This window comes from Pholcus phalangioides, unplaced genomic scaffold (assembly GCF_987345545.1).
Source record: "Pholcus phalangioides strain wild (caught in Gottingen) unplaced genomic scaffold, Ppha-v1.0 ptg000001l_1, whole genome shotgun sequence".
NCBI lineage: Eukaryota > Metazoa > Arthropoda > Arachnida > Araneae > Pholcidae > Pholcus > Pholcus phalangioides.
Genome location: NW_028301594.1, coordinates 25,132 through 50,696, shown reverse-complemented (window position 1 = coordinate 50,696; position 25,565 = coordinate 25,132). Strand labels below are relative to the sequence as shown.

The following is a 25,565-nucleotide window of genomic DNA, read 5'->3' as shown; positions in this document are numbered from 1 at the left end:
CGGTATATTTTCTATTATATTCAATGAAAATAGCAAAATCAAGCCTTCACACGAAATGCTAAAATTAAAAAAAAAATACATTAAAGTAAGTAAAAATTACATGAAAATAAGATATTTGTTGCATAACACGACAAATGCCAAAATATTTCTTATTTTTTATGCTTTAAAGAACAATAAAAATAACAGGCAAAAAAATTTACAAATTCTGAATGGTTTCTGTTAGGACACTGTAATCGAATGCACCTAAAATACAGATATAACTTCTATTTTAACATACTGAAAGGAATTTATATTAATTTGCAATTAACATATTTTCCTGCATATAATCCACTAATTACACATTTAAAAAAAATTGGAATTTCTCAGTACAGATTACATACGCCTACTCCTGTGTCTTATCTTTAGATATTTTTTCTGACAGGTAGGAATAGAATTAAATATTTTGGCAATTAACTTTTTTAAAGATTTATAGATGGCATATATAATAGATGTGAATAGAAAAACCAACATTTTTTTACATAAACATGACCAGTAACTTCTATTCTTTATGTCATTGTTGCTAAATGAGATTTCCACACGCAGATTATACCCCACTGTGAACTGTTCAATGATATTTTATTCTTAAAGTAGCAAAATTTGCATCTGCAGATAATATGCAGGAAAATACGGTATCAATGAAAATGACATTTGCACAATTACCCGTGAACAAAATGACTCTGGAACATCTATCACAGTCTTTCCTAAGAGAATTTCTTCAAATGGTTCACTTTCGCAACCGCCATCATCATCATTACAGCTGTTGTTTTCTGAAGACTCATCACTTTCCATTCCTGTTAAAACGAATATGTTTTCTATATAACTTTGAAGGTGACAGTATGCAAATGATGATGGTTAATTTTAGATATATAAATATTTATTTAGATGCACAAAAAAATATATAGTAACATTTTGAACAAACAGCTTTCATTCCCTATACATGCCACAGGAAAAACCAAAAGTTTTCAAATTGGACGACCATCCATTGCTAGGTTACTATCATTGACAGAGAAAAATGTGAAGAATGATCTTAAAGGATATAGCAGGGCTTGACAAATCAAGAAAAAATTTAGCCACCAGACAAATTTCTTAGGAGCCAAGATGTTTTTCCCCATCAAAAAAAGTTATCCTTAAATATGTTTTTGACTTTTCTGGGACTTAAAGCCCTTTGCCTATGTCGGAAGTCGCCATTATTGTCATGAAATCCGAAAACATTATGTCATCCTTGGACTTGAGTTCAGCAATCGAATTTAAAAAAATTTAGACACCAATATTGATTTTAGTACATTATGGTAATATACAGTATATGTTATATACTAGATACATGGGCTATTCATGTAGTAGCAGACTCAGATTCATGTATAAGCCGACCCCCCCCCCCCCCAACTACTTCAGGACCACCAAAACCTCAATAAAATGAAAACCGGTGTACAGCCCTAAAAAATTAGTACATTTTAGAGCAGGGAAAAACTTTTATATTTTCATGTTGTCTTCAGTTCCATTCATTTCACTGATACAATACTTTTTTAAATATTTGAGTATGATTTCGATGGAAACAGAATTCCATGCCTTGTAAATCCACTGGCACACTAAGAAATGACAGGTTTTGTTAAGGCACTGCTTTTTTTTTGTCATTTATCTTCGGAACTCATCCATTCAGTCAATAAATTCCTTAAATAATCTTTGAAAAAAGCTAGTTGATGCTCACATCCAAAGGTTTTAAAATCGACGTTAGTTCACAGGGTATCAAAACCAACGACATTTTTGACTTTTTGCTTTGGGTTTAATATCATCAGTTCTGTGGGGTTTGAACATAGATACAAAAATCACTCTACTGATTAGTAATGCAACTATATAGCTAAAATTACTCTACTCATTAGTGACATCTAAAATAGTCCAATGAAGTTGCAGATCTTCAAGCTAGCCTTACAAAGGCCATGTAGCAATATGATTTGGTAAAGTGGGAGTCATATTTTCTCCTCAGAACCCATGTATAAGCCTCCCTCAAATTAAGGACCAAAATTTTTAACAAAAAAAAAATTGGCTTATAGGCCTATACATGATTATATACAGTATTTAGTCACCATAGCAACCGACTTTACCAAACACTAACTCTGATCATATATCTATATTGCAATTTACTGCCATTAATGAGATGGGTTGGAACTGAAGGTGCTATCTATCAGTTCTATCAGTGATCGCCTCAAGCTCATAAGGGGAAAATATCTTATCTACATCCAGGGTTTAAGCTACGGTCGTATTTTTTGCAAAATGCGAAAGAAAATCGTAGAATGCAAAAGAAGTAGTAGCCACTTTTGCAAAAATGCATACAGGAGGTACAAAAGGAGTAGACATCCAACCATCAATCATTACATTAGCATTGTGGCATTTTACTAAAGCTTTTCCCCCATTTTCGTTTTTTTGCAAAAGAATTTTTTATCCAGCTTAAACCCTGGTTTGAACCTTGAACCATGGCGGCAACCTTCACGGTGGCAGATGAGGGTCTTACCACAGCAAAACTTTGGTGCTGCCATAGCAACCTAACACCTCAGATTTATCAAGCCCTAGGCTATAGCATATGATGGAACACTACAACTTAATATAGGTACAATACAGCCTGATATTCCTTAATCATATCCTCCTCCTTTATTGATGTACACAATGAACACATATTTGAAGCTTTGAGCCTACAAATGTAACCGAAATCGTACAAGTAAATGTACCAATAAGTAGCATATTTTATACAATTCTTGAACCATTTCAATATACATGGTTGAAGTAAAACATTGAAGCCACCTGTGTGGTTGCAAAAGCATACGTATGGTACACATAAAGATCAAGATGATTTAAAATTAAAAGTGGGTTGGTGTTTTATTTTCCAGCATCATCTATCTGATGAGGAAGAAAATAATGACAATAGGCAAAAAAATTGCTAGGGAGATCACAGTTAATACATTGTGTATAGAGTGTCACATGATCATAACTGTCTTAATGAGTCCAGTAGCTAAGCCCAAGCATTCTTTAGGACGGCTTTCATTATTTTAATGACAGATCAAATTTAAAAAAAAATATTGAATGCATATCCATATTAACAAAAACCTTCAATAGTTTAGAACCCTTATCCAATTTGAAGGCTCCTCTCTTTCTCGGGTCCAATGGAAGTATTCGTTGAGATGCCACTGACTCAGGAATAAAATTTTTGGTACTAGTCCATGAAAAACTTTTTTTACCCTCTGGTTGCATGTTAATACTAGTGGAATTTCAAAGCAAAGCCCAAATAAAATGAATACATTCAAGACTTTGATACAAAATAAATAAAAATAATAATAATTTAAAGTAAATTAACCTGAACCATATGCAGCAAATATATATGAACTATATATTTGATGGGGAATTGTGACTGGTGGGGGGACAGCTATGGAACAAATCATTTAAGTTTCTGCTCTTTCCTATGGGGAAGTTTGCTTCGATATGCGAGTGTTTTGGATTAAGAGCATGTTGATGGAATGAATTATGCTCTTGAACCAAAGTTTATATGTACAGTAGAGCATCGATTATCCAAAACAATTGAGGACTGGGGATGTTCGGATAACTGATTTTTCGGATAAAAGATCATTTATGGAAAAAAATAGTACCAATATCATAGGTGCAATATGAAACAAAAAACAGTGATATTAAGCACAAAACTGTATATATTTTGCATCAGTTTTGGAAATATATCACTGAAAAGAATTTGGGGACACAAGCGGAACTTCTACATACCGAGCATATTGGAATTTCCCAACTGAAATGCTTTGGGTTAACTGATGTTTCAGTTGATTGGTACTTGGATAACTGATACTCTACTGTATATTGATTGTTTGAGAGGGTAAAACAGTAATTCTCAAACTTTTGTCACACGCAGCTCCCTTGCTCAACTCATGGCTCATCTGCAGCTCCCAGACATGGATCCAGAGCAATGTGTCAGAAGGGACAACTCATTGAGTAGGTTCATAGGATAATTCTGTAATTTATGGACATACAAATTTTTATATACTTTTATTTTAATCTTATGATGAGCGATAGCTCTCCCTTTTTTGGATGCATGCATGAGCAAAGACAGACATCTTCAGCCACAAATGAATATGATGCAGACATCTTCAGCCACAAATGAATATGATGCAGACATCTTCATCTGCGAAATAGTGAAGGTAGGCACATATTCAGGACAATGTGTGTGCAGAGGCAACAATTGTGTAGGTTTGATGGATCGTCCCATAATTTACCAGACATATTTTCTCATAATATTCAGCAATTTGGAGGGGCGATCGCCTCCTATGGCCCCAAAGCAGAATGTGCTAAAATCTGCGACATACGTCGCAAAACAATTTGAAAGAATTTTAAGAAAAAGTGTGAAAAAACATTATTACATGTATGGGGATTTTTACAGCAGAACATTTCCAGTCAGCTGAGGGCTCGTCGCAGAACAGTGCCGAACATTCTGCTTTGGGGTCCTATGGATCTGTACCTGGCAGCTCCCAGGAATAGTTTTTATAAACAGATAATATATATAGATATATAGATATTTTCACTTATAAAACAACAACTTTGAAGCGTAAACATAAACACAAATCAATATATCCAGCTCGTTGTGACTCCCCTGACAAAGGTTGGTTGCAGCCCCAATAGCTGTGATGCACACTTCGGGAAACACTGGGCGGTAAAAGAATATGAATTTATGTTCATTGGGCATCAAAATGTAATTTATTTAAAGGTTAAGAACCACTTAAAGGTTAACAACTGAAACATCATTGTGATAATCTCTTCAAAGACGATTTTGCTTCGAGGATATACAATTTATTCTCACAAACTCAACTAGAAAAGAAAACTACTCAGAGGTTTTCACAAATTTTCTTAATTACATAAAATTTATCGCAATACATTTGCAATTAACTGGATAAAACCGTTAATGAGCATGAATGCAACCATTCATCCCGGCGACATGACCGCAGGGAGCCCTCCATCGAGGGGTTAACGCACCAACCTCTCGATGATTAAAAAAAAACAAGCCTGCCGTTCGGAATCGGCAACAAATTGTAGGTCCCGGTCTAAATAGCCCTTGTGTGAAGAAAATGACCGTGGTGCGACAAAAATGATCAAATGATACAACCATTTATCATTTATCCTAGGTACGTAGGCTACGATAGCCCGAATTACATATATACAGCATTGTTTGTGCGGCTATGAACATACATATTTACAAAATAGATAAACGAATTCGGAGAAGAATTGTATCCGTGATAATATAACAACCTTATTAATAAAAGAATCGGTGATTTAAATTCATCCCGTTGAGAACTGTGGCCTCATTCATTGGTCGATTATACGATCACGGGCACCATTATCATTGATATTGTATCGGCAGTGGATTGGAACTTGATTGTTCGGCTCAGGGGTTAAAATAAACACGCTCGATACTCATATCTATCAAAATATCGATGCTTAACACCATGTAAAAATGTCTGGATTGACCGCGATTAAAACAATAAACAAACACAACCGCACACGTTCCGTGACAGCTGCTTTGGCCTTTTCACCTCTCGAGAACTTTTGTTATAAAATATGACTGCAAAACTTGTGAATTTATTTATTTACTAAAGTTAATAAAGTTGTTTCGTTTTTAGTTTCTTTGTATTTTGAGATCTCGAGGATCATTTAATATTTCCTCTTCTTCAAGGTGGTTTTGAAGGACAAGAGAACGGTATCCATGGTAACCAACATGGCGACTGCCTTGAATGATCAAGAGGAAACAAAATTGGTTCAGAGAAATGTAGAAAATGAACGTATTTCTTTTTAGTTCATAATAAATATTGGATATTGCGGAAAAATGTAGAGTTCAACGGTATCGACATGTCTGTTTCATAAGCAAAAAATGTTTCAATTGAAGAGTTGTGAACTTCCTTCAGTGAAATTCATGGATCACTGGAAATTTAAGTGTTAAAATTTGCACTTTTAACATTTATTTCTTAGATGTTCATCCTGTTTTTACACTCAACAGGTTCGCAACCAGGCTGGGGTGACTGGGTAAAGCCCTGGGTCTCCTGAACCGAATGGGATGAGGGCCAACAAAGAGAAGTCAATTATTTCTCACATGTCTTAGAAGTTTTTACACTTAGATGTTTAAAATAACCTTCAAAATGAGAGAAGGATGGAGAGCAAATCTCACTTTTTCTGTGCTCAGCCCTTTCGGGCAGTGGCATCGTAGCCGGGGGGGGGGTTGTTGGTGCTCTAGCACCCACGGTAATTTGTGAAGTGGGTCTGAGCACCCACAGAATTCTCAAATTATCACACATTAGTGACCCGCGACACAGTTTTAGACAGTGGCGTTGGTGTCTGGGATGTCGAGCACCCCAACTCCAATTCGTGACACGGTTCCAAGCCCCACAGAAATGAATCAGAAATCAAATTTCCCAACATAATACTCATGACGAGCAACCACAGATTCAAAACACTTCCGATGTCACTGCTTTCGGGCCACCCCCATAAGAAAAAGTCTACTCTCGGGTTCCAAGAAAGCACCTGCCCCTCAACGTGATGGCTGTATTGATTACCATGACGAAAGCTGCCGGAAAACTGATTTCTGATACCTCCGCTGCTCCTTGAATTCCCCCACGTTCTTCTTGAACTTTTTGTTTTCATTCCAGTTATCAACAAGTTCAGTTATAGCTGCGTAGCAGTATTTCGTAAAAAAAAGAAATTACTGATATCCGCGAAATTTCGAAAGCAAATCGATCGCGTTATCGTCGAAAGAATGAGTGACATCACAGCAGTTATCGTGACTTTCGTAATAATTTGATTGTCTCTCGTAGTTCCGGAAATTTTTCATACAGTCCGAAGGGATATAATAACCGATCGGTGATGAGTTATTCAATGTAATGTCACGATGGAGCGCTCATCCGAAACCTCGACATTTCGCTACAATTTCGAAGTCCTGTCGTTGTCTTTGCTGAACAATTTGGACTATTTCTGTTACAGTGGCTCCAGGTATTGGTATTCCGAGAAATACGTGAGTTCCCTGCAGCGTATGTTGGATCTTGTCCGATGGTTCGAGTCAAACCTGTGTGAGTTGAGCCAGCAGGTCGATAGGTTCGACATCAGCGACCAGATCCTAGGCAATGGCTATCGCAGTTTCGACCTCATATTCCAGAGGTTCTTCACGAACTGTTACAGGTTCTCCAAAGCGCTCTCTTGCAAGAGGGACTCGAGTTTCTTCCTCGCGGATTCGTATTTTAAAAAACTAGATGCTCACGTTGCTGTGCTGGAAGGACTCAAACCGGCCCTGATGCATTTGTTGAAGATGGTGCGGGAAAACAAGTCTAATCAGCCCCTGGTCATCAATAAGAACGTCACGGCTGAGGAACTGGTTGAAGAATATGGGCTCCTGGATCAGAAATGCTTTTATGGGCGTTGCCAGAGTTTTTACGTGAGCAATTTTTGTTGTTGTTGTAGTGTTTGTTTAATGTAGCATACAGCATGCGTGCTCAACCCATAGGATGCGGCTAATAATCAAACAACTCATGGGGCCCCACAAAATAATATCAAATCACTGTGCATATTCAGATCATTTGAGTGATTCCAAGCACACCTACAGTTCACTTGAAGAGGGGATACGTTTTCAGATTACTTTGGCTGTGGCTAGCACATTTACAGATTACTCAAGTGGCCTGCGGTATGCTCTAAAATACTTGAATAGCTCGCTGCACATTTACAGTTCACTTGAGTGGCCTGCTGCATTTTTATAGATTACCTAAGTGGCTCTTAGCACATTTCCAAATCTATTAAATTGCCTGCGACATATTTCCAAATGACTGGAGTAGCTCTCAGTGAATTTCCTAAACTCAAATGGTTTGAGGCACATTTCCAGATAACTCAAAAAAAAAACCTGTGACACATCTCTAAACCAATGGAATGGCCGGCAATCCCCCCCCCCCTCCGCAAAAGTTTGGGCACCCTCTGTGTACAGTGTTTTTCTCATGGGAGAAGTTTTTGTTTTCTGTAGTTTCTCAGCTTTTAGGTGGGAATGTGAGAGCCAGTCTTTCATTAAAAAGAAAATTTCTTCTCGAGAGTAGGTAAATTTTCAACATAAATACCTACATAAAACATGAAAATTCAGGCATTTTGCCATTTTAACTTCCAGTATGGAAGACATGAAAGTACTTATCGAAGTCTCTGTGCAGTGGTGCAAACATTATAGTCATCTGAAGGTGGTAATCAAACTTTGAGGTCAGAATGCAAGCCGATATTCCCACTAAAGAGTCTCACCACAAAGAGCAACAGGTGCAATGGTACAAATATTCAGTCATCATAGCTTACTCTTCACTCACAATCCCCAAAGCAGGATGTTTGAAAACTGTTATGTACGTTGCAGAAAAAACATTGATACTACTACTAAATCACTCTTGCACCTTTTCTTGAGCAAAATACCATGTTTTGCTCATAAGAAATTGGGCTGCATCCTAAATTTTTTTTTTTTGATTTGGCATGTTCCAGTCTACGGGCCTTTAAGAAAAGACCTCTTTGGTGTGGAAAACACTATTATCACTATTATAACAAATTTACCGCTGAATATTCTCAGTCCAGCTGAGTGCTCATTGCAGAACAATGTAAAACATTCTGCTTTGGTGTGCTCACAATCTTAAATATACTGCATCCCCACCTCCACATTAGCTGGCATGCTGGGAAACAGTGAGGGAGACCAGACAGAGAAATTCAGGTCACAGATTCCGGATCATTCTTGACTACCTAAACCAGGCCTGTAACTAGACTGGGGCAACCATTGTCCCAAGCTGAATGGGGAGAAACCTCCACAAAAAAATTCATACTTATATACAGTCGAATCCCGGCATATCAAACTCCAAGAGACCGAAGAAACTACTTCGTTATAAAGGAATTCCAGGTTTTTGCATTGTTCCTACGTAAACTTATCGAAGGATTAGAAAAGTGTTCATTAAAACGAGATTTTTGCTATAATGGTACTCGACTGTATTGCAAATTTATTAGAAATTTTGGCAGTTTCTTGTTTGAAATAATCTGCTAAATGAGGAGGAACATTCTCCTCTTTTTTTTTCTAAGCATAACCATTTACATGAGCCCCCCCCCAGGAAAAAGTCTGCGGTAGGGCCCTGAGAAAGCAAGCTACTATCCTGATCTGCACTTTATTAAGAATAAATAAACCCTTGGAATAAATCGAATAGCTTACCCCTGGAGGTAGTAAATTGTAACACAATTGACACGTTTAAAAAGAAATACAATAAACATGTTGGGGTAAATCGAGAAGCTATCCATTCTTAAAATAAGACAACCATAAGTATTCTTTATGGGCATTTATAATATTTTATCATGTGTATATATTGTTTATAATTTGTGTTAATTGCATTTTTAATTGGGTTGCTGTATTTTTGAAATATATGACATCCATATTTTTATGGGCATCTTTTTATCAGCCACCTCGTTGGGCATTTTGTCTGTTGTGGTGTTGTATTTGTATAAATATATTGAATTGACTCATTTGAAGGTTGTAGTTCTTTGTTTATCATTTTAAGATCTTTTATGTTCTACGAACTACGTTCAAATAGTTGGAGCTTTATGTTTTATTTTGCTACCACAAATCTTGTTTTATTAAAAATGTTGGGTTCTCTAAGCATATTCATTCGCAGAGATAAGATGAGTTTACTGTATATCACATATGTGTAAAATTGGAATAAATAGTGAGGAAAATTATATAATTCCAAGAAAAAACATATGACTATATCTTATAATATAATAATACGCCTATATAACATCTGTGTTTTTTTTCCTTCAAATTTAGTTTTGCAGCTCTATGCAGAAGATAATGTGGGGCGTAGGTGTGCTTGTTGCTTCATTCAGCGATCTTTATCAACAGTCAGGTGGTCCTTTTTCTCGAGCTGTCTTTGCAGTTGTAAATGGCTTGAAATACATCATGGATCCTGAGTTAAGAGCCCAACAAATAGTTAATGTTGCTCAAAATGCATCTGTTGAGTTTCTCAAAGCTTTCTGGAGTCTAAGTGAAACACATTTCATGATGGTAAGTTAATAAATGCATGCATCTATATCAGGGCTGGACAAATCCCAGGTGCCAAGTTTCCGTGGTGACTAAAAAGTTGGTATTGGTGCTTATATGAAATTTTCTTTGTGTAGTTACAAAACTGCGAGCTGAGAGCAGCACAAAGTGTTTGGAATTTATAGCATCATATCTGCCAATATCATGAAAAAGGGTCACTATGCCCTGAAACGTCAAAAGAACCATTATTTTTGATCTTTTTCCCCCAGGTGAAAATTTTTTTGTTGCCTAAAAGTTTTTTGTGATTAGTCCAGCCCTGGTCTATAGTAATTAAGCTTATCAGGCTTCTTCGGCTGTCATCGTATTATAATTAAAGGGTTTCGGGCTGTTCGACCATTAAAAATAAGCAAAAAATCTCCCTCATGAGTAACATGCATCTTCAAAAGTCTTAAAATTTAAATGGTCCAACAGCATGAAACCCTTTTCAGACTATAACAATATTTTCTATATAAATCTTGTATTTGTGTATGTTCTAGTGCTCTGAGGTAAGTCTTTCATGTAATGTAAAGAAATAACATTTATTGTGCTTGCTTCATCTCTGACAAATGTACAGTCAAGCTTAGTTAATTGGAAGTCCAAATTAACTGGAAAAAAAGTTTTAATTATCAAATTTATCTATCCTGGATTCGTAAAATGGCTAAAAATTTCAACTTAAGCATCAACATTCACATAGAATAATTAAAAACTCTCTCAAGTTTGAGTTCGTAAAAGTTTTGAAACATCCAAAATTTGAATTAACCAAGTTCTACTGTTTTAGCATCTAAAAGATTTTGAATTTTAACTGACAGTCTGTCAGTTCCGAGAGAAAAAAATACAAAGTTTGATGCTGTATGTTTGGGGATATTCTGTATATTTTTCATACCGTATTCTTCTGTGTAAACCAGCACACCTATCAACAGCAAGGGTCAATTTGGTGTGATGGGTAATGTGAGTAATTGGTTGCGTTCTATATAATTCAGATTCTAAATAGTTCACATTTGAATATCCTATAAGATTAGGATATTCAAATTGAGTGAATCGAACTTGCTGATTTAAACCTAGTAGGTGTGTGTGACTCTTCCTTCATTAACGCTGGGAAGGTTTTCCTCATGACTTCGGAATCCTCACCAATAGTATCATTTTTTTGGTAAATATATTTGTTCTCCTGGAAAATTCACATCAAAGGTTGCCATTGTTTTTGCCAATCATTGTTATTACTTAGATAGTCACATAAAGTCAAATTTACTCTGATGTGCTTTTACGAAAATATCCCTTTTACATGGAAAAAAATTATCTATTGAAAATTTTAAATTGTGCAGTTTCAATTTTTTAGGAGGGAGGTAATATAAATACAATATTTTATCAAAGATTTTCAACTTCATTTTGTTAATCTGGTCTCTCTCTTTTTGTAGCCATTTATTTTCAAGGTCTTTATATTTTATGTGCCATATAGAGTCTTCCAAAATGGATATGTCCGAAACTGCAAGTTTTAGAAGAGCTCTTCATTCCTGCTGAACCAGTTATTTTGAGAACGGAGGATGGCTTGAAAGCTGTAACTGTACCTGTACCATCCTCACATGTCCCTCCTGCACCTGTTCGATGCCTTCTGATGTCGCATGTACATAGAGAAGGACAGGTACTTGTTTTTGTATAAATTTCATCAAATATATATATGCCTATTGTACTTATTACAAGTAAGTCTGTATAAACTTAATATTAAATTTTTTTAATTAATTAATAAGCTGTTTCAAATACAAACCTTTGTAAATAGGTGAATGACTTTTTTTATCCTTTTTATCTAGATGCTAAGGACCTCATTCTAGAGCATTATTTCCTTTGGCCAGGATTTTTTTTTTCTTGAGCTGTCTCTATACGTGAGCAAAAATGCACATGGGACTTAGGTCACTGTGCCAAGTCAATTTCCACATTCACACATTTCCCTAGATCTGGACTGCACTGGTCTAGGTTTAAATGCCTGCTAAATATGAATGCTCTTATTTCCCTATTCATAATAGATTCCATGAGTCCTAGCTAGTCGTAACTTGAAAAAGATTAAGTAATGAATTCAATAAAATAAAGGCTTTTTTTGTGCAGTTGTTTTATCTTTTTTGACTGCTCTGCTGCTGTTAAATTTTGTGATAGGAACTTGTATAAAAATTAATGTAATGGAATGTTTTTATTATTATTATCATCACACAAATACAAACACACAAATTTAAGCATATGTTACACAAATGCAAGCATACAATGTACAAATATCAATATATAATAAACAAAATACATACACACATAATACAAACACTTTGTAGCCTCAAGGGGTGGAAATCCTTCGACAGGCCTAAAGGAATAGTTATTAAATATTTTTTGCAACAGATTTATTTTATTTATTAGATATATGTATTCAAATGTATTTTTGTTTGTATATTTTTAAATAAAGTTCAGAATTAAGTTACTTATTGTGAAACTCAATATTATATAATTGTCATGCATCATTTCTCTTTTTTATTATTGTACTCAGTTCAATATTGTTTTTATATACTCTTAAAATACATTCATGAAAATGGTTTCATAATCTATGTTTCTAACAAAGTTATGAAAAAATTTGATATATGATTACAATTTATGATCATTATTATATGATTTATATTTTTATTATTATTAAGTTGATTTTCAGTATGTTTTTTCTGAATCACAGTTCATCAATGAGAAAAATGTAAATTCCTTGCCTCCATCTGATTCGCTATTATTTCATTGCCATGGGGGAGGATTTGTTTCCCAAAAACCTGAATGTCATGAGGTGAGTTTGTAATTATGAACGATTCATATAACATAGTTTTTGTAGATCGATAAATTCCAAAAAAAAAAAAAAATTTAAATCTATCTTTTCTTTTTCCATAATGTAGTCATTGAGTTCTGTTTGTTTGGTTTCTTTTCCCCCACAGATTTATCTTCGTCACTGGGCAAAAGACTTGAATATTCCTATTATTTCTGTTGATTATTCATTATCTCCCGGTGCTCCTTTCCCAAGGGCATTAGAAGAAGTCTTTCTAGCATATGCTTGGGTTGTGAAAAATCCTAAGAAATTAGGTAAAAATCCTGATTAATTTTTTTTCAACAAGTTCTAAAAAAATATGAAGCTGAAATGTATTTCTTCATTTAGTCTTAATTTTATTAGTGTTTAAAGAGTTTGTGGATTTCGAGTGGAAATAACAGCAATGGTTGTGTTGTGGCATTCATGTTAAAATGGTGATGGTAAAAAAAATATTAGTTGTCATAATACAAGAATTTTCAAAATTTTAAAATTCACAACATCCTTAGGGAGTATTATTTATTTGCAGCACCCGTCTGATCTCGATATATCAAGATATGAGATTGATAACCACAGCTCTATTTTAGAATGTCTAATGTGTTTGTTCAAAAAATACATTGTGACACATCATTTGTGAATCACTGCATAATGTAAAGTTCAATTATATAAATTTCTGTATATTTTCAAAATAATTGGCATTTTATTTAATTAGATACAAGGGATTTAACTATTGCAATATGTTGTTTATTATGAATCAATCTATTATGCCCTTTTAGTCTTGCTATAATTTTTATATATATATAACTTTTGTAGGTTGGACTGGTGAAAAAATATGCTTTGCTGGTGACAGTGCAGGAGGAAACATATTGATGGGGATAGTCCTAAAAACTATATCTATGAGAATAAGGAAGCCTGATGCCATACTCTGTGCTTACAGTCCCCTGATTCTTGATCTAGTCCCATCTCCATCAAGATTGTTATGTTGGCTGGATCCATTGTTGCCATTTGGGTTCATGCTAAGTTGCTTGGATTGTAAGTTTTTCTTTTTCTTTTCTGTTTAACCAAGTTTATATAATAGTATAAATTTTGTAGAATTATGATTTTTTTACACATCTCTACATTTTCCTAAATCTCTGCATTTAGGTCTTTTTATATTTGGTTCACAGTACTGAACTATTATTCTGTTTTGAGTATGATAATTTGCAATTATGATATATTATCATTTATGATATTTTGCAAAATTGTATTATACTCAAAGAATGAACTTTGTGTCTTCTATGCTGAGAAATAGAAGAGGTTGAAATTTATGTTCCCAATCTCATGCTCACATAACTTTATTACTCTTTAAACAACTTTATTACTTGTATTCAAAGTTAGTTGATATATTACGAATAGCTTCTGTTTACAGAGTGATGTTGATTTTTTTTTTCTTTTTTTCAATATGATTTTATAGCTCGTACTGCTTTCCTAGAGGCTGTCACATCTATAATCATCAATTATTATTATTGTTTGTTTGTTTTTTTTTAACTGATCATAGTTGCACAACCAGTAGGGAGCAAAAAAGATATAATGGTACTCCTTTGCCTTTTTTTTGTACTGTTATATAATTGCCAGGTTGGGTCATAGTGATTAAAAAAGTGGTTCTTAAGCAATGGGTCAACGCCCATATTTGGATATAAATCCATTTGTTGTTTCACTTGTTGTAGGGGGGTCTCTTAGCAACTTCTGTAATGTGGGGCTGGAATCCTGACATTTTTGGGGTCCTCTTGAGCCATAATTTCATTATCTGTATATGGTGTTTTTGGGAAAAAGTCTGTACCCATATATATATATATGTATAATTATTATCTCGAATAGGTATAAAATTATTATCGAATGCACGCAGGAATGCTGAAAAACATTGTACAAAAATATGAACGCACTGAACAAAAATTCAGAATTGATAATTTCAGGGCTCGGCACGGGTCACTTTTTTCCCTAAAAGTCACTTTTTTAGAAGCTGGTCACTTTTATTACCTATTTTCGGGCCCAGGTCACTTTTTCCACTTTTTTTAGCAAAAAAACCTCGGTCTCGCGCGCTTTTCGGCTGTCAGTGTTTTTCTTTTCTTCAAGGAGGAACTTTACCGGTTCAAGGTCACTAATTTTCTCCCTCCCTTCATTGAACTACGATCGTACAAGGAACCCCTATATATATATATATGAAGGCGTCTTTATCTTCCCGGGAGCATACCGGGGCTAACGAGAAAGAGAGGGCTATGGCACTCCGAGCAGAAACGACGATCACGTGACCAACTGGGTCCTAACTTTTTTTCCCTGTTCCCCCGTAACATGGCTTTCTTGCAAAACATCCTCTGCAATAGCCAAGTTCTTCCAACTTTGCAGAACATTCCCTGCGATCTTTCGCAGCATATAAATACGCATTCTGTTTGCAAAATATGTTCTGCCCAAAGGAGTTTAAAGAGAAAAAATGATATAACACTCATATAAAGAAATATTAAGCTTTCAAGTCTTTCTACACAAATTTGAATGTCATTTTCCCTCAATTATTGGATATATTTTCTTCTTACTAGACAATTACTGTATACAAATCTCATGGCCCCCACATCCTGGAGCAAGGCTCCTAGGCGATATGGGGCCCCCCATGTCAAAGGTTGAGTCGACTGGTCTAATATATACACGCAATATATTATGCAAAAACCTGTGAATAAGACTGTTTTTTGAAAAATGATAAACACTGGAAGAATATTAAAAAATTTTTTACCCTTAAAATTGGGATAACAAACTGCTGAAAATACACTGCACCGATTTACCTGCTTTCAATAGCTCATACGCACTTCATAAACTCTAGAAATATCTGGAAAAGAACCCTTCAAGTAAATTTTATCAGGTTCACTAAGTATTATATTCCAATGCATTTTCATAACCCTCAAATTGCAATCTATTGGTCAAACACATACTGAAATAAAGTAAATTTGCATTAGCGATTCAAGATCTATAGCTTAATTCTATGCAGTAAAATACAACTTTTTGCCCATTAAAGAAATTTTGTAAACTGTTTATTCACTGTGAAAAAATACTGAAATATGAGAAAAAAAACCAGACAGATGTGTACAAAATTTTTATTTTTCAATAATTCAATGCATAATTTGTTACAAAGCTGAAGTTTCGCAAGAAATAAAAACCACCAAAGTGTTGAAGCTAAAAAATACTACAAATGTAAACAACAATTTCGCAACAACCACAGTTGCTCCAATTTTCCTCACACCCCGCCCCCTCAAAAAAAAACCACTCGGGTGGGTGGGTTTCTAGATTTTAAAATGATAGAATGCTATAATTTTTGTCTTGAACATGGAGAATATTTATTTTTGTTTATTGTGTGCAGTTTTGCAACCTACTTTGAAAATTTTTCTAAACATGAGTTTGATCAAATATCATTTTTAAAAGAAAGTTTTTTCTAACTAAATTTTTCTAGAAATAAAATAATTTTGTGGGAGCATACTACCACCTTGATATCTTAAATCAGTGATTTTCAACCAGTGCTCCGCGGAAACCTTGGAGCTCCGTGTGCAATTTCTAAGGGCTCTGCAGCGACTCGAAGAAAATAAAATAAATCAGTAAATTTGATAAGCTCAAAAACCAAATAAGAGTAATAATAATCTTTCAAGTTGTTTTAATTATTGAATGAAAAATGCACACCAAAATACAGAATAATATTTTAACGTTTATAAACATGGATGAAAAATACAGAATCTTTTCCAGAAGAGGAAAACGTCAACTACGGCACTTTCTTTCTGGAATAAACATTACTTACTTGAAATAAAGGGCCTTCAACTCACTCACAATAAAATGTCATCTTAAGAAACAGTATCACAAAAATTGCAGATCACCGTAATGACATCAAGAAATTGATGTGCACGATTTGACACTCACAGGAACGAAATCACCACTCGAAACACTGGGATCAATTAGAAACGTAATACTTGGAACCACTGGAATGAATCTAAAACATCTTGCCATGCCCTAGTCGAAGATAGGGCCATTGGGAATCTCGTCAATCAATCCACGTGCATCACTAATCAGATGACAAGGCATCAAGAGACCACAGGAGAGTCATAGTAACTCCAGCTGTTTAACCCACACTCGATCACAGGCTCATCAGAAACATACAGCAACACGTCAGCGAGAACAACTACATAGAAGAAACCAGCATATCTTTCTGACGAGACAAAACTATTCTCAGATGCATTCAAACCTTCAGAAAGTTCCCTAAAAAACATTAAAAATAAATTAAGCGAAATCTCCAGGATTTGTTACAGATGTTAAAACATTGTCATAAAAGATACAATACACAGCAGGAAACAAAATCAGCAGTGTTTTTCAATGGGCCTCCATGGGCCCTGTGACAATTATTTACTATTATTACACAAATAACACATTTAATGCTGTGCAATTGTAATTTAGTACTTCAATTTTTTTGATATATAAATTATTAAAAAAAACACATTTTGGATTTCACGGGAAGGTAACATGGAATTTGCCCTTCGCTACAGGAGTCTGTGTTGTGTGTCTTGACATTCACTAAGGGGTCCACTACATCAAAAAGATTGGGAAACACGCTCTACAGTACAAATACATACACTTTCAAAATGAACAAAGTAATAAGCATATAAAATGTAGGCTAAGTTCTTACAAAAACTATTCAAACTTATTTTACTGTTCATTAATAAATGATTACACAAATGTGTATCAATGAAATCTGCATGAATATAATACTTGAGTAACTTTTACAGGGCGTTCAATTGAAGCGTTGATGAAGTGCTCGCGAGCATGAAATCAGACATGAGCATTGAGCACCTTGGTGCTTCTGGGAGAAGACTGCTAATGCATAACATTTGCAAACCTGCTACACAACATTGCTGGGGCATTGTAATATATACAGTGGATCCCGCTTATAAAGTTTTTAAAAAATCTGGCATTGAAAAATATTGTAAGTGGGAAAACGCTTTGAATGTGGGAAATCTTAGTACTTCTTACTAAGTAATTCTTATTAAGCATTATAAGCAAGAAAACATTATAAGCGGGATCGACTTTATACGGATAAACAGAAGAAGAAAAAATTTATCCAATATTGAATTTGAAGGAAAATTGCTTACTTTTTTTACTGTGACCTCAGAGGCTCCTCGCTTGGCGAACAAATCGTTGATCACCAACTTGCCACATACATCGCTTGGGCAGTGCAATCTATCTATAAACAGAAAAAATAAAAACCTATTAGCCAATATTGAATTTAAAGAAAAATTTCTTTTTTAGTTTCTTGAAATATGCAATAATAAAAAAATTATACACAATGCTAATAAAAAGTATTGTTCAAAGAAAACGATTTTACTTTCCTTAATATACCATTACATTTTAAATTGATATACCCACTCATCTTGTAAAATTCTATTTGCATTATACTAACCATAGCCATAATTTTATTTAAGTGATATGAGTGTATACGTGCATTTTATTTACATTATACTCTCATCATAGGCAAAAAATTTGCACCATACATGTGTATCAACGCTTTTCTAGATGATTTGAATAACAATTATCAGTTACGTTAGCCAAGCTGTTCATCATTTCGCAAATTTATTAAATTTGTGATTTAAGGATTGTGATTTACTGATTAGTTAAATCATGCAATTTCCATAACAGAAATACGAACAGCTTCACATGTGGTAGCATACACAATTTGATTTACTTTATACAGACAAATATATTAAATTAATAATAACAAAGATGGTAAAAAATGGATTTAACACTCACCTGCATTTGGATGTTTCTCAGAAGCTAAAATTGGCAAAGATAAAATATTATAAAGCTTGAGATTATTGGATCGCATATTCGAAGCACTGAAAAAAATGCCTTTCTCTCAGCTAAAACAAGCAGCAACACGAACGAGCAACGAAAAAAAGTAGGACCCAGTTGGTCACGTGACTTTCGAGTGCCGTAGCCCTCTCTTTCTCGTTAGCCCCGGAGCATACCGTGTGACGTCAGCATAACTTGATTTCAAGGCGCTTGGAAAGAAAGCTCCTTATAGTTAAGAGTCGTCATTTTATGGAAAAGCCGGTCGGAAAAAAATAGCGTAAAAGGCGTATTTACAACAAAGAATTTTTTCCCCTCTTCTACTACCATTCTTTCTTATTTCCCCACTCGTTCTTTCATTTTCATCTTATTTTAAAATTGATCCTTTATTTTGTTTTAAAAAGTTTTAGTCCTAAGGGCCGAATTCCTTTCTTGTAGCATCGAGCAAGTTACATTTGTTTGTTCTATCGTTACTTTTATTAATTTTTTTTAATATTTGAAATGACGATTTAAAGGCTCATTTACATTGAGCGAGTTTATAAAGAGAGCCCGTGTAGAAACTAACTTACGCGCAGCGGGAGAATACTAAAGCGCGCGGATTAAAGATGCGTACTATTAATACGTATTAAGCGTATTATTAGTACGCTTTGGAGAATACTCTTGTAGCTGGTTACAAAGTAGTTGTTAAAATCCGAAGGTTTTAACAACTGGCTGTTGCGAAGATATATTTTGGAAAGAGAAAATTCAACTGCCCCTGCTGGGAATCGAACCCACGTCCATTTCCGGTTGAATTTTCTCTTTCCAAAATATATCTTCGCAACAGCCAGTTGTTAAAAACCTTCGTGTGGTAGCGGAAAGTGACGTCATCCTTCCATAAGTCGCCATCTGGTGGCAGCGTCAGCAGTTGTGAGCTTGGCCTGAGTCTGGTCTGGCCGTCCATGTACGGTCCTTTTCAGTGTACACGAGCTCCAAGGAAAGATTGAGAGATTCGTTGCCTCTGTAGTCTAGTGGGTTCGATTCCCCGCAGGGGCAGTTGAATTTTCTCTTTCCAAAATATATCTTCGCAACAGCCAGTTGTTAAAACCTTCGGATTCAACGTTTAGTTTAACCAAATAAGATGAAAATTGGTCATCAGGCTGATGAAAACTCAGTTAATGTGCATGCGAGCCGTGCATAGAGGCGGATTTAACGGTGGGTACAGCGACCGCGCCTTTGGCCCCTACTTTATACTTTTTTCCTAATTTAAGGGGCGTAATATTAATTTTTTTTTATGACCGGGCCGTCAACAACTGACCTTTATCCGCCTGTGGCAGTAACTTAATTTAGAGCATCTTCACGATGCTGATTGTTGACTTAATATCGACATATTGCGCTCCATTCTCGGTGTTGTGTAAAAAAATCCTTTTTAGACCTCGGAAGTTATTACAACGTTTTTGTCTCGAGTCGCTGTTATGACCGCAATAGGAGAGGGCGGGGTCTGGTTCCACGGGTGTTAAACGAGGAAGGGTGCCGAGTTTACTCTTTTTCCGTTAAAAAAATGGATACCGGCTCCGGGCGATAGTAAATTTTCGTTCGTACTTGCGGCGCGGGTTGCTACATACCGTGATCAAATCCAAAACTGGGGGGGGGGGGGGGGCAATGCCTCGAATGGAATTTTTGATGGAATGGTATATTTAAGAAAAGGAAATAAATTCCTTTGCAAAATTATCGAATTTCACAGTCAAGGGGCAGTAAAATTACGTTTCCCCTCCAGAAAAAATATCGTATTACGGCCATGGTAAATCGGGTGCCCCGGGTGGGGGCGAATTCACTGTTTTTGTTCGTTGAAAATTACGGGAGGAGTCAGAGCTAACGTGGCGACTTTTTTTCGCGTTAAAATAGGTAGCCCTGACAGCAGCATCCATAAACTCTATCAATCGCATTTATAAACCCCGTATGTCGTTGATTCGAATTTTGTGTTCATTTTATCCTAATTTTCCGTATTTCCCGATATATTTCTATCGATTTTCGCATATTGCCGCATATTTGGTTGATTCATGTTATAAATTATATATTTGTTTGTAATTTTATGTGGCCTTTGTCAGCCATCTTGAATTGACCGCCGCAAAACGGCGATTGGTTGGCGCGGAAAAAAGTCGCCACGTTGGTGCTTACACGGTTCATGGGAAATTTACCGGGGAAGACCGCGGAGTCTTTTTCTGTTAAAAATTACGGGGGGGGGGGGGGCAAAATTATATTGTTTCTGGGTAAAGTAGTAAATGTTTTTTTTGCTGGGGGTGTATGTTGTGTGTAAAAAAAAAAGAAAAATATGTATTTACAAATTTTTCTCTCAAAAACCAATTGTTTTGGAGCCCCCTCCGCCTGTAAAAGAGTAGACCCACCCACCCACCCTTCCCAGTCCAGCCATTGGTGCAGATAGACTTGAAGGTCTTAGAGGTGCGGCAGATGACAATTGATATACATCATGTATACATCAGTAGGCTCTGCCATTGACGTTGGGGGGGGAGGATGGATTGCCCTCCCTCAACGTATAAGGGGCCGTTCAAGTAATACGAAAGCAAATTTTTAGCCATTTTTGACCCCCCCCCCCTTGTCAGCAAAATTTCTTCATCAGCTCTGCCCCTCTGAATCCTAACTCATATTTTCATAAAGGGTGGTTGATGACGTAAGCATTATCGAAACCCCCCCCTCCCCCGTTGTCAGCAAGTCAGAAACCCCCCTCCCATCGATGATGAGGTAATACTTGAACGGCCCCTAACAATTAAAATAATTTAGTTAATTTAATAATTTAAATAATTTATTTAATTCAGTAGTTTGAGTAATATTTTAATTTAATAATTTAAAATATTGTTAGAAATGTAATTTTAGTTTTTTTTTAAATCAATCATTATAGTAAATTTCTTAAAATTTGTTGGAAGATATTATACAAACCTAGGTATGTAAATCAATTTGTACTAGTTAAAAACAGTTTGAGTACATTTTGTATACTGTCATTCATAGCATAACATGAATGAAAAATCCACTAGAATGTAGATTGGGCAAATTCTCTCATCAAATTTTGTGTTATTTCATTTTTTTTTCCTTCTTTGAATGTGAAAATTTTTTCCCGTTTTGAAGTTTTTCCGGCTTAAATTGATTTTAAGATGGGTTGTGGATAGCAATATGGGGCCATTCAATTTAGCCATTTTTGACCCTCCCCCCCCCCCCTTGTCAGCAAAATTTCGTCAAAAGCTCTGCCCCCCCCCCCCCCTGAATCCTAACTCATATTTTCATAAAGGGTGGTTGATGACGTAAGCGTTATTCAACTTCCCCCCTTGTCATCAAAAGTCAGCAAATCGGAAACCCCCCCCCCATCTATGATGACGTAATACTTGAACGGCCCCTATGGGGGGGGGGGATAGGCATTGCTACTGTTACTTAGAAAGGATGTAATGTTACTCTCTCACACATAGTTGTTGACAAATTTGATAAGTTATTCAAAACTTTTCTGGTTAGCAGAATGCATTCGAGTTTGATTTATTTCACACTATTATGTAAAAAAAGCAATTTCGATGAGCTCCATTGAAATACAAAGTTTAGTGAAAACTAAATTCAATTCATTCAATTTGGTAATAATCAAAATTCATTGTCCATTTGGTCTCTTTCTAAAATTATTTTGGTCACTATTGGGTCACTTTTTAAACATTTTGGTCACTATTTGGTCACCTTTTTAAATATTTTGGTCACTATTTTCACTAGTTTTGAGGCCATGATCCGTGCTGAGCCCTGTAATTTAAAAATAAACATAGTTCAAAACTAATGAAGACTACCTGTGAAAAATAATGAATGAATTAATTTCATAATTTATGAAAGAAATAATTTCGGAATCAAAGAAACTCAATAATTTAGGGGGTCGCCTGTTTGATTCAGGGTTCGTATGATCAGGCCCACCTGTTAGGATCCTGGACTAGTTTCACTAATTTCTAAGAAACTAAAAATTTGTTAATCCAGAATATATAATAAGAATTTGTAAATTAAAAATAGACTAATTGGTCGTAAAGTTGGTCATGTTGTTGATTTTGGATCACATCTGAAAAAGGTTAAGAACCTCTGGATTAAGTTCTGCGAAATTTTATGATAAACTTTTTTTTTATATTTTTCTATCTTCATTTTTTATCAATATTTTATTAATCACCTTTCATATAATTTTTTGAATGTGTTGAAATTGTTCCAATTATTATCTTTCTTTTTTAAATATTAAATTCATTCTGTGTTTCATCATTGCAATCCATTAATATTATTCTAATATTATTCTACTACATACTCTTTTTTTTTTTCAGCATATGTTGGAGCTATGCAGACAGATCATGATGAATATTCTGAACCAAAAGTGTCTAGTTCTTCGAGAGAACGCAAATTATCATCTATAAGTGAAATTCTAGACTCCAGTATGTCATTTCTCAAAGAAAATGAATGGGCAGAAGTAGGACCAAATGAACCTGAAGCCAAAAGTCCAGATATTATTGGTGGGAACATTAAAAAAGATGAATTCGCTGAACAAAGAGTCAGATTCAGTAATATCAGTTCATATATTCACTATCAGGACAGGTCATTACAACAAGATTATGTCACAAACTTTATGAGAAACTTTTCTAGAAGATCAAGTTATGAAGCTGGTGATGTAGACCGCTGGCATGATTCTTCTTACACTTTTCCTGGTGATATTTTATTTGACGTAAAACAAAAATTTACTACAGTGCTTACTCTGGCTGCTAAGAAAACTGCAGAATATGTTGAACAAAACAAGTGGTACAAAACACTAGTATCGCCATGGATTCCCTCAAGCCTGCAGCCAAAGGTAGGACAATCAGTGTGCTGCGAGTCTGAATCATCAATTGCAGACAAAATTAAAAGGTTGAAATTGGTCACCAGCAATCCTTATATTTCGCCTCTACTAGTTTCTAATGATGTTCTCAAAGAGATGCCTCCTGTCTATTTTCTGGTTAGTGTCCTTTTGTTGTATCTTTGTTATTCTGTATGTGTATATGAGAATATCATAGTTTTTCCTATAGCAAAGTGTTATGATATTAAAAGATTTTGTATACCTTGAATCACAAGACTAGAATATTTAATTGTGTAAGATCTCATGCTTAATGCAAATACTTGAGTAAAGATGATTTCCCATTCTTCTATTATAGGCATTAAATTTTGATCCATGTCTGGATGATTCTATAACTTTTGCGAAGCGGCTGGAGTCAGTGGGAAAGCCAGTTGTGGTTGATGTGCTGGATGGACTGCCTCATGGCTTCTTGAACTTTTTGCCTTTCTGTCAAGAAGCCCACGATGGATCAGATGTGTGTGTGAAACGAATCAAAGAAGCTCTTCATCTCAAAATTTGAAAAAGTTGTATAATATTATGTTGCTTTTATGTATTTTGAATGTAATATTTATTTCACGTTAGTTTTTTGTATATTCATATTTGAAAACAGTGAGCTTTAGTGTTGTTTCTTCATATTAAATTATTTATTTTGAGTTATTATCGTGAAGTGTTATTGATACTTATTTTTCAATCATTGTGGTCATCTGCACCACAATTTCATGAGTAAACGTGTCGGTCCTGTCCAATGCATTAAATCTGGGCTTGGCGATAGTTTATGTATCATTATTTCTTCAAAAATGTGTAACCGAGAAACCATCATACATCAAGTCATGCTGTAACGATACAGTTTTAGGCTATTAACCACTTCACTTACACGCTTTTGAAAACAGATTTGGACGATATATATTTGAAGTATCGGCTGTAAATCTCAAAAGCTAGTTTCCTTCAAATTTTTTTTTTTTTTTTTTTTTTTATAATAAGCTTCCTTCCGAATTTCAGCAAGTGGAAACTAAGGGGGGGTGTAGGAAAAAGTGTATTGCTGAAAAATCCATTTTACAAAATATTTGGGTTTGTCAATGCTAAATTAAGAAGTTTTCAAGTAGGCGAGATATCGCGTCAATGCCACTTAAATGGTTGAAATGGCACTGCCATGATAAATAGGTTATTGAAGGATTACAGATAATTCAACAGCATACCGAGCGTACGTAGACACATAAATATATATATACATAATATATATTATAAATACATAATTTCTATGGCTTAGCCCCATGGGCCTCGTTTTTTTTTTTTTTTTATTTATAAAATTTACTAATTCATTTTATTTCCCTCGAGCAGTCGTGCGCGGAGCCCCTGGGGAGTGCACACGGAACCCCAAAGGCTCCGTGGAGCACCGGTTCAGAACCACTGATTTAGTGTTTGTCTTTCACAGAACTTGAAGTGAACTTGGATCTCAAGTTAGAAACCGAAAAATTCCTTATAGGTTTATGCTCATAGCTCTCATATCACTGTTCTTTTTTTTAATACACCATAAAGTCCCTTGATATTAAATGCCAAAATAATTAAGTGTAACAACCCACGTTATGTTCCTTTTAAGCTGTGCGAGCGTGAATGGCAAAAACGTAACATATCTCTGTTGTCATATATGGTGGCGAATAATTACCGTATTATCATATCGTAGAGAAGGAAGAAGGTTCTGCAGGGGGAGTAGAAAAAAATAATTTAAGGGAACGTTGGGGAAGTAGAAGAGGCGAATGATTCAATAAATTTCTTGTAGTTTTTCTCATGAATAATGATTTCCAGTGGATGATAGTGATATTAAGTCCAGTGATATTGAGCTTTAATCATTTTAATGGAAAATAAAAAATTCTGCAGCTCAGGATTTGGGAATATAAGTAATGTATCTGCAAATTGGG

General features: G+C 35.1%; 2 protein-coding genes and 1 long non-coding RNA gene across 4 annotated transcripts in view; 1 reads left to right on the top strand and 2 right to left on the bottom strand.

Annotated features, from left to right (window-relative positions):
- The window catches only part of LOC149089603 (uncharacterized), a 31,955-nt gene extending 26,359 nt beyond the window's left edge, over positions 1-5,596 (bottom strand). Inside the window, exons 1-2 of one of the 2 annotated variants that reach the window (XM_089252339.1) lie at positions 5,329-5,596; positions 700-830 (exon numbers count right to left, since the gene is read on the bottom strand). In XM_089252339.1, coding sequence (XP_089108465.1) covers positions 700-828 — 129 coding nt within the window. In that variant the 5' untranslated portion in view covers positions 829-830; positions 5,329-5,596. The remainder of the gene's footprint in view (positions 1-699; positions 831-5,328) is intronic. The other variant, XM_089252926.1, reaches the window with a different exon arrangement.
- Positions 5,597-6,698: 1,102 nt separating this feature from the next.
- On the top strand, positions 6,699-24,595 carry Hsl (hormone-sensitive lipase). The gene is made up of 8 exons (XM_089250358.1): positions 6,699-7,498; positions 9,884-10,120; positions 11,589-11,771; positions 12,831-12,932; positions 13,078-13,222; positions 13,758-13,976; positions 23,111-23,772; positions 23,969-24,595. The coding sequence occupies exons 1-8, from the start codon at positions 6,959-6,961 to the stop codon at positions 24,167-24,169; spliced, it is 2,289 nt and encodes a 762-aa protein (XP_089106484.1). The 5' UTR covers positions 6,699-6,958; the 3' UTR covers positions 24,170-24,595.
- LOC149089602 (uncharacterized) lies at positions 16,048-18,937 on the bottom strand. The gene is made up of 3 exons (XR_016195167.1): positions 18,753-18,937; positions 18,098-18,189; positions 16,048-17,210 (listed from the first exon to the last, which is right to left on the bottom strand). It is a non-coding gene; the product is annotated as an uncharacterized LOC149089602 (long non-coding RNA).
- Positions 24,596-25,565: the final 970 nt, after the last annotated feature.